This window comes from Lissotriton vulgaris, chromosome 11 (assembly GCF_964263255.1).
Source record: "Lissotriton vulgaris chromosome 11, aLisVul1.2, whole genome shotgun sequence".
In the NCBI taxonomy this organism is placed as follows: Eukaryota; Metazoa; Chordata; class Amphibia; order Caudata; family Salamandridae; genus Lissotriton; species Lissotriton vulgaris.
In genome coordinates, this window is record NC_141699.1 from 119,561,759 (window position 1) to 119,577,905 (window position 16,147).

The 16,147-nt window shown below is 46.7% G+C and overlaps 1 protein-coding gene across 2 annotated transcripts in view; it reads left to right on the plus strand.

Annotated features, from left to right (window-relative positions):
- The window catches only part of LOC147679106 (uncharacterized), a 366,743-nt gene that overhangs the window by 63,532 nt on the left and 287,064 nt on the right, over positions 1–16,147 (plus strand). For both annotated transcript variants that reach the window (XM_086942868.1, XM_086942869.1), the window contains exon 2: positions 13,961–14,183. In XM_086942868.1, the coding sequence (XP_086798994.1) occupies positions 13,962–14,183 (222 nt within the window). In that variant the 5' untranslated portion in view covers position 13,961. The remainder of the gene's footprint in view (positions 1–13,960; positions 14,184–16,147) is intronic.

Consider the following 16,147-nt stretch of genomic DNA (forward strand, 5'->3'; position numbering starts at 1 on the left):
GAAAGTGTTCTGATGGTGCTAAAGAGTATTTGGATTGTAAGTCTGCAAAGGTCAGTAACTTGCCCCTGTGTACTAAGTCGCCCACTGTGGAAATCCCAATCGTGTCCCACTTGTCGAATCCTTGAAGAAAACAGAGGGAACCTAACTGCTGCGTCGACCATAGAGGGGTTGCTGTGGTGATTTTTTGCGCCCAGCCCAAACACCTATTTGTTCTGTGCCATATAGCAATCGTATGCGCCATAGGCCCAACATATCTTTTCCTGGTTGGTTTACTATATATGGCCCCCAGATAGCCCTCCCTTCCGGTCTGACTCCTGTCAAGAAGGTCAGTATACTTTTAGTGTAGGACAATTGAAAAGCATATGGGCCAGGTTACCGACTTGAGAGTTGCAGTTCCAGCAGGTGGGACTCTCACTGAGATTAAGTTTAAAAATCCTTTCTGGTGTCCAATATGTCCTATTTATTAACATCATTTTGGTTTGTGATAGTATTGGGGAGATTTTATTCGGAAGAGGGGGTGATGGTGTCTTTTCCCAGTCAAGTGGGAAATTGCTAGAGTTGTCTTCTGATTCCCATTTTTCTTCACATTTCTTTTTTTGAAAACCTTTATTGTGAAGATAGAAGCATACAAATACGGGCCTACAACCAGTCAGGCCGGCCACGACACATTATGAGAAGCACATAAATCAATAAGGAGGTTTCACGGTAGCACCCAGCATTATGTAAGCAATTAGTTCAATCTGAGAAAAGCTGAGCACGACCGCTGAAAACAGGATCAAAGAAGGTTAATTTTATAATAGGGAGTATAGCAGGATCAGTTGCAGTTTTTAATCATCTGAGTTCCCATAGCGGGCTACGAATCAAGCATCAAGACATAAAGGCATCAATAAAGACGGTTATCAGCAACAGTTCACATCAATCAGGATATAGACGCCATATTGGGGGCTTCTAAATTAGAATTTTAATTGGGGAATTTACTGAGGAACACTGACATTTCTTTACACGCTGATATTCTCTTTCCCTGCCTCGCCCAGCCGTCTTTTGTGATTCGGCGCTGGCGGTGGTGGGCGCCATCTTAGGTGTGGCTGGGGGTGCGTTCTAGTCGCGCCGGCCCCACGCCCTCCTCACACCCTATATAATGTGCGTCCCGGCCAGACGGCGCAGCGGGCTGGCGCAGCGGGCGCGCCGGATGCGCGCCGAAGCCGCGCCTAAGCCAAGCCCGTCTGCGCCCGTCCGCGACTGGACGCGGCCCAGGGCCACAACCCCTGGCACTGGCGGCAGAATTACCTGGAGCAGGAGTGAATTAGTAAGTTTCTCCCCTTATTCATGCTCTCCATGCCACCATAGCATAAGGGTCGGGGAGAATGAAGGGTGTAAACACTGCCAATTCCGCTTCCGCACAGTGTTGGTAGACTCTAGAGCTAGTTGCCCTTCGCTGTCCTGTGGCCTGATTAATGCGAGGTCGCTTAGCTGCCATAAGCACGATGTATATGACCTCCTCATTGATAAACATCCTGATCTGCTGTTTATCACTGAAACTTGGTTGGAGGCAAACTCCGACCCTGATATTATTCAGGCCTTACCAGACGACTACCAGATGGTGCGACTGGATAGACCTATAGGCAGAGGAGGAGGAATTGCAATAGCCTTTAAACAGCAATGGGCTTGCAAACTTGAACCTACCAATCTGGCAGGATGTGAGGCGGGTGTTTTCACCATAAAGTTTGACGGGAGTAAGACTATAAAGGGTTTACTAGTCTATCGCCCACCAGGACCTATGTCCAGATTCAAAGACAGTCTCTTAGAGTGGGTCACAGAAACAGCGATCAGGAGGGATAAGTTTCTGCTGCTAGGAGACTTAAACACACACCTGGAAGACGTATTAGATAAAGGAGCGGTGGAGTTCCGTGAAGACCTTCATACCATACAGTTAGAGCTAAAGGGGCAGCTTCCAACACATAATCATGGGCACTTGCTAGACCCAATATTTGCTAACTGGGAGGATGTCTTAGTTGCTCCCCCAGTACCCCTGCCCTGGACAGATCACTTTTATGTTCCATTTGTTATCTATCTGCCCAAACATAAAGCTTTTGCCCTTACCCCACCCAATTATCCTCGACGCAGGTGGTGCAAGATTCTCCCTGCAAGAGTCCAATAAGGCTCTTACTGCGGTAGGACCCCCAGGAGGCGATGACGTGACAACAGCAAATAAATTGCTCAATGACCGCATCACGGCTGCTCTGGACTGCACAGCCCCACTGGGCCGGCCAACAAAAGGTGTCCACAGACAAAGAACAGCTCCCTGGTTTAGCGAGGCGCTGCATTGCGCCAAAAGAGACTGCAAACGTGCAGAAAGACAGTGGAGAGTGGCATATGATGACCGGATGAAAGTGGCCTATCTCGTAAAGGGACGTACCTATCACAATAAGATCCGGACAGAGAAGGCCACATACTATGCTGACAGAATCCAAGAGGCAGAGAACTCTGCCAGGGAACTATTCAGCATATACAAATCCCTGGCCACCCCAAAAACCTCCACTCGAGACGAAGATCACTCAGTAGCAGCATGCAATCGCATTGCCAACTACTTCGGGGATAAAGTGTCCAAGATTTACTCTGGTTTTCCTGATATATCACCAGCAGCGGAAGTGCCAGCACACTTTTCAAGAGAGGTAGCCGATCAAAATCTGTTACTTAACTTCACCACCCCTTCATCGGTGGATTTAGTTAAAATATGCAGATCTGTCAAATCTGGCTCTCCGCGAGATCCTGCCTCCCCAAAAAGGTTGGGAGACAGTCTGGAAACACTCGAACCTTACATTAGACACCTGCTGGATATCTCCTTCGGCTCCAGCTCCATACCAGAGGACTGGAAACAGGCTGTGATGCTTCCCCTCCGCAAGAAGCCCAACATCAGCTGTGAGAAGCTAGACAACCTTCGCCCCATCTCCTTGCTGCCTTATTTCTCTAAGGTAGCGGAGAAGGTGGTAAATAAACAGCTAATGAAATTTGTGGAGGAAAACAACCTTCTTCATCCCACCCAATTTGGGTTTCGGCCCCGTCATTCCACGGATTCTGCCCTTCTTAGGGCTACCGAAACCCTTAGGCAAGGTGCTGATGAGGGACAAACCATGGCCCTAATCCTCTTAGACCTCAGCGCGGCGTTCGACACTGTAGCACACTCCATCTTTGTACAGTGTCTGAACAAAGGCGGGGTGAGAGGGGCAGCGCTGAAGTGGATTTATTAATTTCTTACAGGCCGTGGCTTCCAAGTGAGACAAGGTGATCATTACTCGGAGCGAATTTCTTTGGATCAGGGGGTGCCGCAGGGCTCGTCCCTGAGCCCGACGCTTTTTAATCTTTATGTTGCCCCGATTGCCACCTTAGTAGAGAGTTACGGCCTTCGAATGGTGTCTTATGCCGACGACACGCAGTTGGTCATCTCCCTGTCGCGTGCGCCCGGTCCCTCGGCGGACATTTTCAGAGCTTGCATGCAAGATCTTGCTGCCTGGATGTCCGCCAATTGCCTCAAGCTCAACGGAGGCAAGACCGAGGTGCTGGTAGTGGGGGGAGGCCAATCGGCGTGGACGTCGGCATGGTGGCCGCCTTGCTTAGGTCCAACACCCACTCCTTGCCAGAAAGCAAAGAACTTGGGTATCTGGTTCGATTCCGACCTTACCTTTGGCCCACAGATCAATCAGGTGGTTGGATCTTGTTTCGGGACTCTCAAAAGTCTTAGAAAGGTATTGAATTTCTTACCTATCAGAGCCCGTCAAACACTGGTACATGCACTGGTCACGTCAAAGATTGACTATGGCAATCTTCTCAACTTAGGGACCCTGGAGAAGAATCTGAGCCGCCTACTGGTTCTACAGAATGCCGCTGCCCGACTAGTGCTCAGATTACCCAGAAGAGCTGCATCCAAAGCGGCCCTCCGGTCTTTGCACTGGCTCCCGATCAGAAGCAGGGTAGAATTTAAGGCACTATGTATGTGCCACCGGATTATCAATGGGAGGTCTCCTCTCCCGCTGAAAGGACTACTGACACCCTACGAGCCGTCCCGCTCCTCGAGATCTTCCGGCTCAGGACTCCTAGTTATTCCTAGGGTGTCCAGAGCTCGGATGGGCGGAAGATCCTTTAGGCACCTTGCTGCTTCCAGATGGAATAAGCTACCCTTGGCGTTGCGATTAGAACCATCAGAACCACTCTTTAGAGCCAAGCTCAAAACTGTACTATTCGCACAGTAAGGTGTTCCGCATGTGTAATTTCCAGTAAACATCAGCTCCTCAGCGCGGGGACACGCCGCTGTGCGTCACCAAGCGCTTTACAAAACCCCCAAATAGAAATAGAAATAGAAATATTTCAAATTAGTGCCCACCGTGGCCCGTCGCTTGTCCACCGACCACCTAATTATCGTACTGATACATAACGGAGGAATCAGAACAGCAACCGTGGTTACAATCATCCTCTATACTAACCTAAATAATAAGAAAAAAGGGGGGGGGAGTATTATAAAGAAGAAAAGAAAGAACGCCGCGCTGCTGCACGCGCCCCACAGCAATAAAGGCGCGCGAAGTGACTGAGGATCACGCTATCGGGGTTAGGGCGTGCAAGTCATAATATATGTGCAATCAGTACCGTAGAAAAAAGAACAATTCGCCCCCCATCTGCACTCACACCATGGGAGACACGCACAGGCACGGCTCCCCGATAAAGGGATACAAAAGAGCCATAGAACTAAGGGAAAAAAGAACAGATAAGAGGCCCCAACCCACCCACCCCGCCCTGCACCCCTGCAGAAGGCTACGGCCTACCCCCCCAGCAGCGTGCCTGTCGCCCTAAATAGGAAACCCGAAATGTAGAAAAGTCAGAGAGAGGGAAAGGAACAAAAGAGGCAAAAGGGGAAAAGAACCAGGGGGGGGAGGAGACCATCAATCGAGTCGTTCGGCCCCTGCCCCCCGCCTTCCCACACATTTATGCAACATCAAAACGAGATCGACACAGTCTCAGGTATCATAAACCCTCAAAGGAATCGTCCATATTATCGTGATTGGGGGCATTCCTCATCTCCATCCGTTAACCAGTAGTCCTCCGGGTTCAGTCCGGCTCACCCCTGTCCTTTCCTGGTCATCGCCACCGTACGTGATAGAGTAGTGGGCAGCAAACATTTCAAGGTGGAGAGGCCATTCATCGGAACAAAACGTGCCAAGGGTGGAAACCAGAGGACCCCCGGCAATCCGCAACAAAGCAAGAACTTTTCGCGGCAGTCCAGACTTTCCATTAATGACAACTGGAGCAGCAAACAGTGTGGGTGCAGTCTCGCCGCACAGGAAAGCAAAGTCTCCCCCGCAAGGAAACAACGGGACTTCACCGAAGCAGATCGAATCGGCAATCCACGTCGCTCCCCGAACACTCGAGCAGGAACGGGCCCAAGCGTGGAGCCCACACCCGCGCCCGCCACAATCAAAGCTACCTGGAGATGCGGGGCCGCAGGCGTACAGTCTTGTCGATGCACGGCGGCAGCACTCCCTGCAGCAACTGAGGGGGACGAAGCAGCGCACATTCTAAGTCGAGCCGCGTTCATGAGGAACAGCCCAACAAAAATGGCGGCAGACCGTCTATCTTGCACAGGGGCGACGGGGGCCATGGCCGCATGTAAGGACTGTAGGGCGTCAAGGACATTGCCAAGTGCGGGCTCACGCTCACAGGACCAGGCCCCCGTGCACTTCAGCGACACAAGTTCGCCGCCCTGAGTAAATCCGTGACCCAGGGCGTCGCCCGCCATCTTGCGGGTCCAGCCGCGTCTCCACACGCCTCAACTTCTGGAGCGGGCTCTCGAGCAAGGCCACCGCTGGAGTTCACTCGAGCCCCAGAAATGGCAACCTGGGTGCAGAAAGGAGAGCCACCAAAAGGGGGGTCCGCCAGCGCCACCGCCCGTGGGCGTCACACGCCGACTCCGGGCACAGGGCTTCAAGATGGCCGGACAGGGCAACAAAGGGGGTATCCTCCTGCGCGGTCTTCCCCCATCCACGGCGTGCCGCGCCCTACCACGGGGCCCCCCGGCCGCTGGACCGGGCCCGGTCAGTCTCCACCAGCATAACCGCACAACGGCCTCTCACAGCCGACCCCTCTCCTCCACCAGGGGCCGCCGCCGACACTGTCACTCCGGCCGACCTACGCAGGCAAGACTCCGGTCTCCACGCCGCAAAGGCCCCGGATCAAGCAGGAGCACAGCTTCGGGTTCGCAGCTCGCAGGAGCCCCCGGGTCAGACGGTGAGTACGAGCGTTGCTTCACCTTTCCATTTCTTCCCGAGTGTGTCGTCTCGGGGCAGGATGCTTGACAGGATATGTGTGTTGGGCAGGAAGGCTGGCAGAGCCGAGCTACAGTGCGGCCATCGCGGTCGCGAGCTTGGCTCCTCCCCCCTCTTCACATTTTTCTCCTCCTGCGAGGTGAGGTGATAGTTTATATATTTTAGAAACTGTGTGTCCTGACTTTAGGAGCTGTGACATCATTGAGAGTATTGACGGGTCGGAGGGTTTAATAGAGCGCGCCGTGAGGAGAGATTTTAGTTTTAAAAATTTATAAAAATCTATTGGATGTAGTCCGTAGCGAGACCGAAGTGTGGAGAAAGACAAGGGAATGGTTCCCTCATAGAGGTCTTTGACTAGATTTATGCCGTTTTTGGACCAATGCTTCCAATGGAACATCCCTCCTTCGATCTTCAAACTCGGGTTGCGCCAGAGAGAGGACAGGTTTGATGTATTAGTTTTTATAGTGGAGAGGTGTTCCAGTCATAGCCTGACTCTTTTAGTATTGAGCAAAATGTACTTTTAGTGAGGGAGGGAGGATATATCCATGGTGAAGAGAGCAGGCAAGGGCATATCGTTGATGCTTGATCATTCTATGTCCAACCAGACTGGTGTGTAATCAGTCGGCGGAAGCAGCCAGTTAGATCCCTGTTTACAGAGATACGCGGTTTGATAGTTCCTGAAGTTCGGAAGGCCCAGACCACCTTTGTCTTTTATTAATTGAAGTTTTTTCATAGATATTCTGGGTCTCTTACCTTGCCATAGGAATGTGTTAAAAAGCTTATAGATTTTACATGGGAAATCATTTGAGAACGTCATAGGTAACACGCTGGCTAGATAGTTGACAAGAGGAGTAATCATTATTTTTATTGTCTCAGCTCTTCCCCACCATGTTAAAAATGTAGGTGACCAGCCATCTAACAACAAAGAGATTTTTTTGAAGATAGCCTTCTCGTTGGTCTGAAGGGTTGTGATCAGGTCCTTCGTAAAATCCAAGTCTGGGTATTAAAAGTACTTGGGCTGCCATAAGAGACCAGAATTACCCATAATTTATTTTCCTCCAAGGTTGTTCATGAGTTTCACCTCCGTCTTATCTTTATTCAATCTGTACCCATATACTCTAGCAAAGTCATCGATTTAGGACATAAGTGCGTGGACAGCAGCTTCCGCATTCTCGGAGACAACCAGCACGTCGTTGGTATAAGCAGTAATTTTAACCGTACATTCGTTGAAGCAAATTCCTGTGATTTGTTGATTGTTCCTAAGGTGGAAAAGGAAAGTTTCAATTTCAAGGAGGAATGGAGAGGGAGAGAGATGGCAGCCTTGCCTTGTGCCCTGATGAAGTTTGAAGGCGGATGAGAGGCATCCTACCACTCTTACCCTGGCTGAGGGGTTAAAATATAGTGCCATTACCATGCTTTTAAAATGTTCACCCAAATTAAATTTGTCTAGTGTTTCTTCCAAGTAGACCTAGTCAACTTTGTCGAAGCCTTCTCTGCGTCCAATGTAATAGTGACTGTTGGTGAGTCAGTGAGTTTGGCTTTCTCTAGGACATGAGCGAGGATGCAAGTATTGTCACTAGATAGTCTGTTTTTTAAGAACCCAACTTGTGACGGGTGAATGACTTGTGGTAAAAAAAAATTGAAGGCGTTTGTTGAGGATCATAGAGTAAATTTTGCAATCTAGGTTGATTAGTGAAATCGGCCTGTAGTTTTTAGGTAGCATAGGGTCCTTCCCCCTCTTTGGGAGTTACGGCTATAATGGCGTCCAATTAATCTGGCCATACTCACTAAATCTGTTAAACAGACGTAACAGTGGAGGAGTCAATGTAGAGGAGAAGCACTTGTAGAATTTGGCACCAAACCCATCAGGTCCCTGAGCTTTCCCTACTTTCAGGGTCCTTATTGAGCTTTCAATTTCTGACGTAGTAATGGGGCTGTTTATTTCAGTTTTTTTACCTTAAGAGAGGGCAGGTCCCATACATTTATCTAAGTATTCCTGTGTTTTTGTGTTATCTCTATCCTGGTTCTTACCATACAGGTCTTTATAGAAATCCTTAAAGGTTTCCGCAATTTTGTCAGGGTCAGTGAGCCATACCATTTTTGTCTATTAGGTTTTTAATCATGTACTTTTGCAATTTAAACTTTAAGTATGAGGCTAAGCTCTTTCCTGCTTTGTTGGATTTACATAACCTAATGCTCTTTTGTTTAGTACCAAATTCCCGCACTATTACTGACTATTTTATTATACTCGTATTTCTTCCTCACTATTTCGTTCAAGACTAGTGAATCTCTGGGCATTACATGTTTTTCCTCTAACATAGCAATCTCTTTTTCCAACTTCTCAAGATTACTGTTGGTGTCCCTATTCATGGCAGATCTAATTTTAATGATCTCCCCTCTGACGACGCTCTTCAATGCCTCTCACCTTGTTAGGTCCGACTTGTCTCCTATTTTGTTAAATTTAAGAAAGTTCTGTATCGCGCTATCAATCAATTGTCTGTGAGATTCTTTTTCTAGGACTTCGTTTGTTGAGTCTTCAAAGAGGTTGTTTTTGGAAGGCTTTGGGTCAGAAATGGATAGGCTAATTCATGAGTGGTCTGAGATCACCCTTGGTTCTATTGAGATTTGTTCGAGCCTGTTTATGGCGTTATTTGATATAAGTTGGTAATCAATGCGCGAGTAGGAGTTATGTGGGAATGAGTCGAAAGTATATTCTCTCCCAGTGGGGTTTTGTAGCCTCCTTGTGTCTATTAAATTGAAGCGGGTGCAGAGATTTATAAGGGCTTTGTGGGAGTTATTGGCGCGAAAAGGACAGTGTGAGTCCCTATCTTAAGCCAGGACCATGGGCAGGTTAAAATCTCCTGCTAGTATGTGCATAGCAGTGTATAGGATTGTCTCAATTTGTTTACTTAGGTCCTCCTAGAAGTCTGTTGGGTACATAAATATTAGTAATGTAAAATTCTGTATTGGCCTTGGTCAATTTTGTTGTGATCCACCTCCCTTTATTATCAGATGTGCTTGTCACTATATCAATGTTTGATTTATTTTAGCTACTAAAGTCAGGACACCGGTTTCCTTCCCTATTGCCCCCGAGTCTGCAACGTCACTATAATATCCATTTCTAAGTGAATTAAACTGTTTCGAGTCAATCTTCGTTTTCTGTAGTAGGAAAACGTCTCCCTTTTGTTTGTTGATGTAGTCTAGGATCGTTCTCCTTTAGATAGGGTGGTTTAAGCCCTTAACATTCAGTGAGACTATCTTTAGGCTATTATGGCTTGAAGTACCTGGAGAATTTTGCGACATTATAATTCTATTAAAAAGATTGCTATTGATTTTTAACTCTTGAATAAGGTTTGTGGGGTTTATGCGGTATATGAAGTTTACTCACTATGTGGGAAGAAAATACATTATTCACTTGTGCTTGCCGTGAAGTTAGTGGACACAGTTGCACTGAGTTGATTCGCTTCCTGTAACATGGTCTACCATTCAGAGCGTTATTCTCTTTGTTATATTTCCTGCAAACAGGATAATCGTAGCGGCACATCGCATACAGGATTAATAGGTACATTGCACAGAAAATTAATAGAGTAGCATTATATACTATAAAGTAGCAACATGTACTTGAATAATTTATCCTGGAACTTAGATAAGAGGATACATTGTTTACTTTGTGTATGCAGGACATAGCCTACGCATCTGAGGAGAGAGTGGCATATGTAGCCCTGTTAAAAAAAATTATAAAGACTCCATTCTTCAGACTAAATCTGCTTACTTTTCTCTAAAAATCACCAATTCTTCCACAAAGGCTAAAGACATTTTCTCAATTGTCGATGAGCTTACACAACATAGGTAGGGTGACTGTTAAATCTGCTCCCTAACAAACACTATGTGAATAATTGAACTCATTCTTCATTGATAAAATATCTCCATTAAGAACAATATCCCTATCCCCACTTCCCCTACTACCCTCCCTATACCCTGTAAAAACCCCTTTACACTTGATCAAATTCCCCTGATTACTAGAGATGAGTTTGTGATCCTTTAGAATAAAGTGGGGTCTGGCTCTCCTAATGACTGTTGCCCTCCCCACATTTTGAAAGAGGCCTTTCTTACCTGCCCTGACCCGCCGCTTTCACTCCTTAACAATTCCCTTAAATAAGGCATTGTTCCCGATACCTTTAAATGTGCGGTATAGTTGTTACTATATTGAAAAACCCCAATGCAGATCCTTCGGTGTTGAGCAATTTCTGCCCTATTTCTTTGCTCCCTTACCTCAGTAAAATATTAGAGGCTCATGTCACGAATTGCCTCAGCTCATTTATTGAGCATTCCCAGTTTCTTGACCCCCGGCAGGCGGGTTTTAGGCCAGCACATTCAACTGAGTCTGTCATTATGGCAGTCATGGATGAGCTCAGGAGAGGAGCCGATAAAAACATCACCCAGGCTCTGGTGCTTCTGGATTTATCGGCGGCTTTTGACACGGTCGATCATGAACTCCTGATCGACTGTGTCAGCAATGCTGGCATTCAGGGCTTGGCCCTCAAGTTGAGTCACATCCTTTCTACACTGACGCTTCCAGGCAGTCCGGCTGGCCAACTTCTCGGCAGGGAAAGCAAAACTGACCTGTGGGGTCCCTCAGGGCTCTGCTTTATCACCCCTCCTATTTAAATGCAACCCTTGATTATGTCTTTATGTAATAGCCCAGCCATAATCTTCAACTACGCTGACAATCTCCAGTTGATATTCAACATGGACTCCTCCAATATTTCCATTAGCAACTTCCAATCCACCATGATCTCTATTAGTGAATGGATGTATTTTAGCCAATTAAAACTTAACCATGATAAAACGGAGCTTGTTTTACCTGGAGGGTCCTCGAACCATTGGAACTCCAGTTTCTGGCCTTCATCTTTGGGCACCTCTCACCACCCAGCAGACTCTGTAAAAAGCCTTGGAGTCATCATCTGTAGCGACTTGTCATTGAAGCCACTAATCAATGCTGTTGTTTCTTCCTGCTTCTTCCATCTTCGTAGAATTTGGAAGATCTGTAGGTTCTTGACCATGGAGGCCCTCGCTCTTGTCATCCTGGCCCTGGTCACCTCCCGCATTGACTATGTGAATGCCCTTTATGTTGGCATTCCAGCATATCAGCTTCATCGTCTACAGCTCGTGCAAAATCAGGCAGCTAGGCTCATTTTTCATCAACCTAAGCACCAACATGTCAGCCCCCTGATGAAGAGCCTTCATTGGCTCCGGGTAGCCAAACGCTGTGTATTTAAATTAGGCTGTGTTATCTTCAAAGCCCTTGCTGGTCAAGGCCCTGTTTTTATCTCTTCTAGGATTCAACATTATGTTCCCTCACGTGAACTCCGCTCCTCTAACCTTAACCTGCTCACTACTTCTACTTTCAAACGAAAAAAGCATGGTGGTCTTAGGTTTTCTTTTCTGGCCCCCTGCTTTTGGAACCCTCTTCCGAATGAGCTTAGATCAGTAACGTGCTATACTCAATTCAGAACTCTCCTGAAAACGTTCTTCTTCTTACAAGTCTGTGGGAGGGATGGGCGGAAATAGAAACTAGGAGGCTTCAATAGTCTATCAATTTTGGAATTTATTTAAAGTAAACACTGTCCAGGATGGTTGTGCTGTTTATGCCAAAATCCACATCGTCTTCTTTGGAGCTGTTGGTCTTCGGGTATCCTTTGACCCCCAGGTTGCTAAAAATAAATGACAACAAAGAGGACGGTAAGTGGTTGTTCTTAGCGTAGGATTTGCACATTTAGAAAGGGGAGAACCCGTCCCCACACCCGGTGTAAGAAAACATCAAGTGGTTGCTCAATATCTAGTCAGGTGGTCGTATACTAGTTCTACACGGTCACAAAATATAAACGTGCCTAAGCATTGAAAGGTAATCTGAGATAAGGATGGGCGATGTGAGGAAACCAGACTACTAATTATCTGGGAAGGCTGGGTGGCGTTTACAACAGTGCTTTGCCCCCTCTCCCGACCTCCCCACTCCCTGGTCAGTCCTCCCGCTTCCCGCCCAACTACTCAGGTCTGCCCCCGTGTACAAGGCCATTCACCGTCCGAGCCGTAACTCTCCGGAGTCACGGCGGCAGTTGCGCCCTCCTGGGGGGAGGATGGTGTCCACCACTCCTCGGACCACTCGTCTGCTTCTCCGCTCTCGTCTGTGAAGTCCTCCGGCTCCGCGTCCTTCTGTGGTCCTTCCTCGGTTCCCGTTTCTCGGTGTCCTCTCGTTGTTCCTTCTTCCGGGTTCCGTGACGACCTCGATGGCGTCCTGCTCCGCCTTTTCTTCTTCCGGGCTGTCTCCTGATTGGTCACGTCTCGTGATGCTGCTTACGTCCTGTAACAGAGACCCGGACCATGAGTTACCCGGATGTTTGATCTGCGTTTCTCTCTCCCAGGTGATTCCCTCATTATACTGTGGGTTAAATGTCGTTTTCAACTCTTGTTCGTCGGGTTCCTTCCGACAAAGCCTATGAATAATGTTTTGGGTAATCTTTCTTATGCAGTCCTCCCACCCCTAGCGCCATGAAACCACTTGGTGTAAGTGTGCTTTAAAAATAATTTTAACATAACAAAAAATAATTTTAACATAACATACCTTCCAGAGTAGTACCTTCCAAAGTAGTATCAGCAATATGTGAAGGGCTAACACTGCGACAGTTACTACAAGAAACGTGACCAGAGGAAAGAGGCAAGCCACTTGAGAAAAAAAGGCAAATATGGCAAAAACAGCAAATAAAGATAAGTAAAATAAGGAAAACGAGATCTAAAACCCCCAACCCCCTCACCCTCACCCCTAATCCACCCTACCCCGAAAGTAGATGACTGGCGTGGTGACAAGGAAAGAGAGCTCCTCTCCCATGGGAGCTAGGTAAAACATCTTGAACGCATAATGGTGACTTGTGGTGCAGGGAATAAAGGAAGACTTCAGAGTCTAAGAACTGAGAACTGAGTTTGAGCAAGATGTGATGTGGACTATTGCAATACCTGGTGTACTGCTATTCTATGTATTTTCTACTGTTCCTGCCATTCTGTGCTCTGCATTGCATAATCGTGTATATTGGCATATTGCCAGGCTGACATAGGTGTATTTATTCCCTTTTTTAATTCAGTTGTCCCACAGTCTTTGTGGCTTTCATGGAATGAGCAGAACTTTAATTTTCTCAATGGCTGCATTCCCATTTTATGATGCCTTTTTTTTTTTTTATTGTTTTAGTATTTGTGTTTTAGTTTGTTTTTAATATTTGTTTTAATTTTTTTTTAAGTAAATGCAAAATGTAAACAGTTTAACAAGGAGGCTATCGGCCAAATAAAGTTTCATGCTAAATGCATTGCTCAAATTTGAAGAACCAACAAATGCTTTGATCAATATATTATTGTGCATCACATTTCAGACATGTGGATTTGAGAACTACAGAAAACCTTTTTTTCATAGTTAATAGTATCCTGGTAATCCAAATGGATCATATTAAAGATTTGCAAGTCCTGGCCTGAAATGCAGTAATGGTTGTGTGCATATGTTTCAGGTTCGAAACCATATTTCAACGTGTGTGGCCCTTGGTGTTCAGGCAAGTTAAAAGGCACTTGTTTGATGATGATGAAATATTGACTTTTTCTGCTGGTAGGATGGAGACACTGGAAGAGTTCGATAAGGAATGCCCACTCACGGCCACGTTTTGCCAGCTGATATCGACAGAAGAGTTTGAAGAACAGTCCATAGCATACACAGAACAAGCCCTCCGAGAACTTTATAAATCCATGGATCAGACCCCGAGGCTGTATGAGCGGGTGATCCGCAAGAGAAAGCAACGCGAGCTGGAGAAGGCCAGCATTGCATCGTTCATTGAGGTAACCCATCTATTTGCCTTTGAAGCCTTGCTCTTTCATGGGTATTTGAAGCCTTGCTCTTTCATGGGTATTTATGGGAAAGGTATTTTGTGGTATCAGCGTTCTAGTTAGTGTAGATGATTTGTGCAACCTTATTGTAACTTTTTGTTTCAGTGCCATTATACATAACTTGTATTACACATAACTTGTATTGCTTTTAAAGACATGTTGATACAGAGTTCCTCATTACAATGGCGGTCGGCCGACCACCGACCGCCATCGTATTGGGCAGATGACTGCCTGACAATGAGTCGGCGGTCCCACCTGCCCTATTAGGATAAGACAGCTGTCCAGACCGTCGTAAAGTGCCCAGGAAAATGGCTGCAGCTCATGGAGCAGTAGAAAAAGGCACTTTGTGCGCATCCGTGCCGTGTGTGCCAGGCACCATGCGGGGTGTACTGCATGTGCCCCCAGGGCCACTGAAGACTGGGACCGTCATGAAAGGCAGTTGGAAAGGAACATCCTAATCCCCACCGCCTCCATTGTAGGGATAGGAGTCCTACCGCCGCCCCAACGGGATCTTGGATCCTGTTAGATGCCACGGTCCTACCCCAGACCCCTGCATTTCGACTGCCGTTATTGTAATACAGCGGTCAGACCTATGTCCAGGATGTCGGGGGACCATCATCACTGACTGCCTGTATGTGGCAGTTCGTCCGCCATCGTAATAAACCCGAGAGTCTTTTAAAGAGTGACATTGAGAAGGAAGCAGAAAGAAGAGTTGTTAGCGGGTTCGTGTGAAACCAGACACAGTCCAGAACGAGAAGGGCTAGAGCAAAGGAGAGAGGCTTTAGGAAATAAGTGATTAAAGCTGTAGGAATTGGCAGGAAAGGGCAGAAGATGGGCTCTGTGCAGATAAAAGAGAAGAAAGGGGAAGGCATCGAGTACATTTCCAAAGGTAGTTGAAAAGGTAAGGGAACGTTCAGTGAGGAAACCTGCAGTGGCAGGAGAAGGAGGAATGGAGTATTTCTGAGGGTCATTGCCAGTGGGAATACGAGTACAGTTACTGAAAAGCAGGGTACATGATTCTCTGTCGCTGATCTAGCGAGCGAAAGTATGATAGGGAGTGAAAAAGGGGTGACTGATATGTAACAACGTTTACATTGTAGAGTTGCTGCACACCTTCACTAGGTCTTTTGTAGATGTGCATTTTGTCTCCCTTTTTAAAGTGTGTTAAAAAGTTAATACTCAAAGCACAGAACAGTGCAAACACTACTATGACTTAAATGAAGGTATGATGATTTCAATTTGTAATGATGAATTATCTTTCTCCTTTGCAACTATCCTTATGTTGGTTCATCATGCATTCATAACGTGCTCATGGTAGAATGCTGCAGGGAGTCAGGGGGAGGGAAAACTAGGAGGGCTTTGAAATTGAAAAAATATAGAAAGGGTAGACATGGGGAAGAAGGATTTAGAAAGCAAAATGTGCTGTATTGAGGAAGGAATGCAGAAAAAGCTGTCGATTTAGAATGCATGGCAAAACATAACATTTTCATGTTGTGGGTGGAGTTAAAGATGCTTTTCAAGCAAGGCGGATAGGAGAGAGTTACCCATAACTGGGCCCTGAGTTTTGACCACTTTGATGTATGAGGAATCCTGGCATAGAGAGGATGGGAGAGTCAGAACGCTTGGTGTTTTTGTTGTAGCTGATTGTCATCTAGGCTTAGGTTTTTGACCTTTGCTGTGCAGGGCTTTGTGGTTGACACACGCCTCAATTTGAGATGCCCTAGCAGCCAGTGTAGACTTTAAAAATCGATGTTTGGTATGATTGTTAGGACTCATGTGAAAGATATTCTGGATTCTCTGTTGTTTGGTGATTGTGAGACGAGACACTGAGATAAAAGGGACTGCAAAATAAGATGAGGCTTGATAAGGGAGATGGTGACCAAATTTATGAGGCCAGTGGAAAAGCAGTGTGGTTG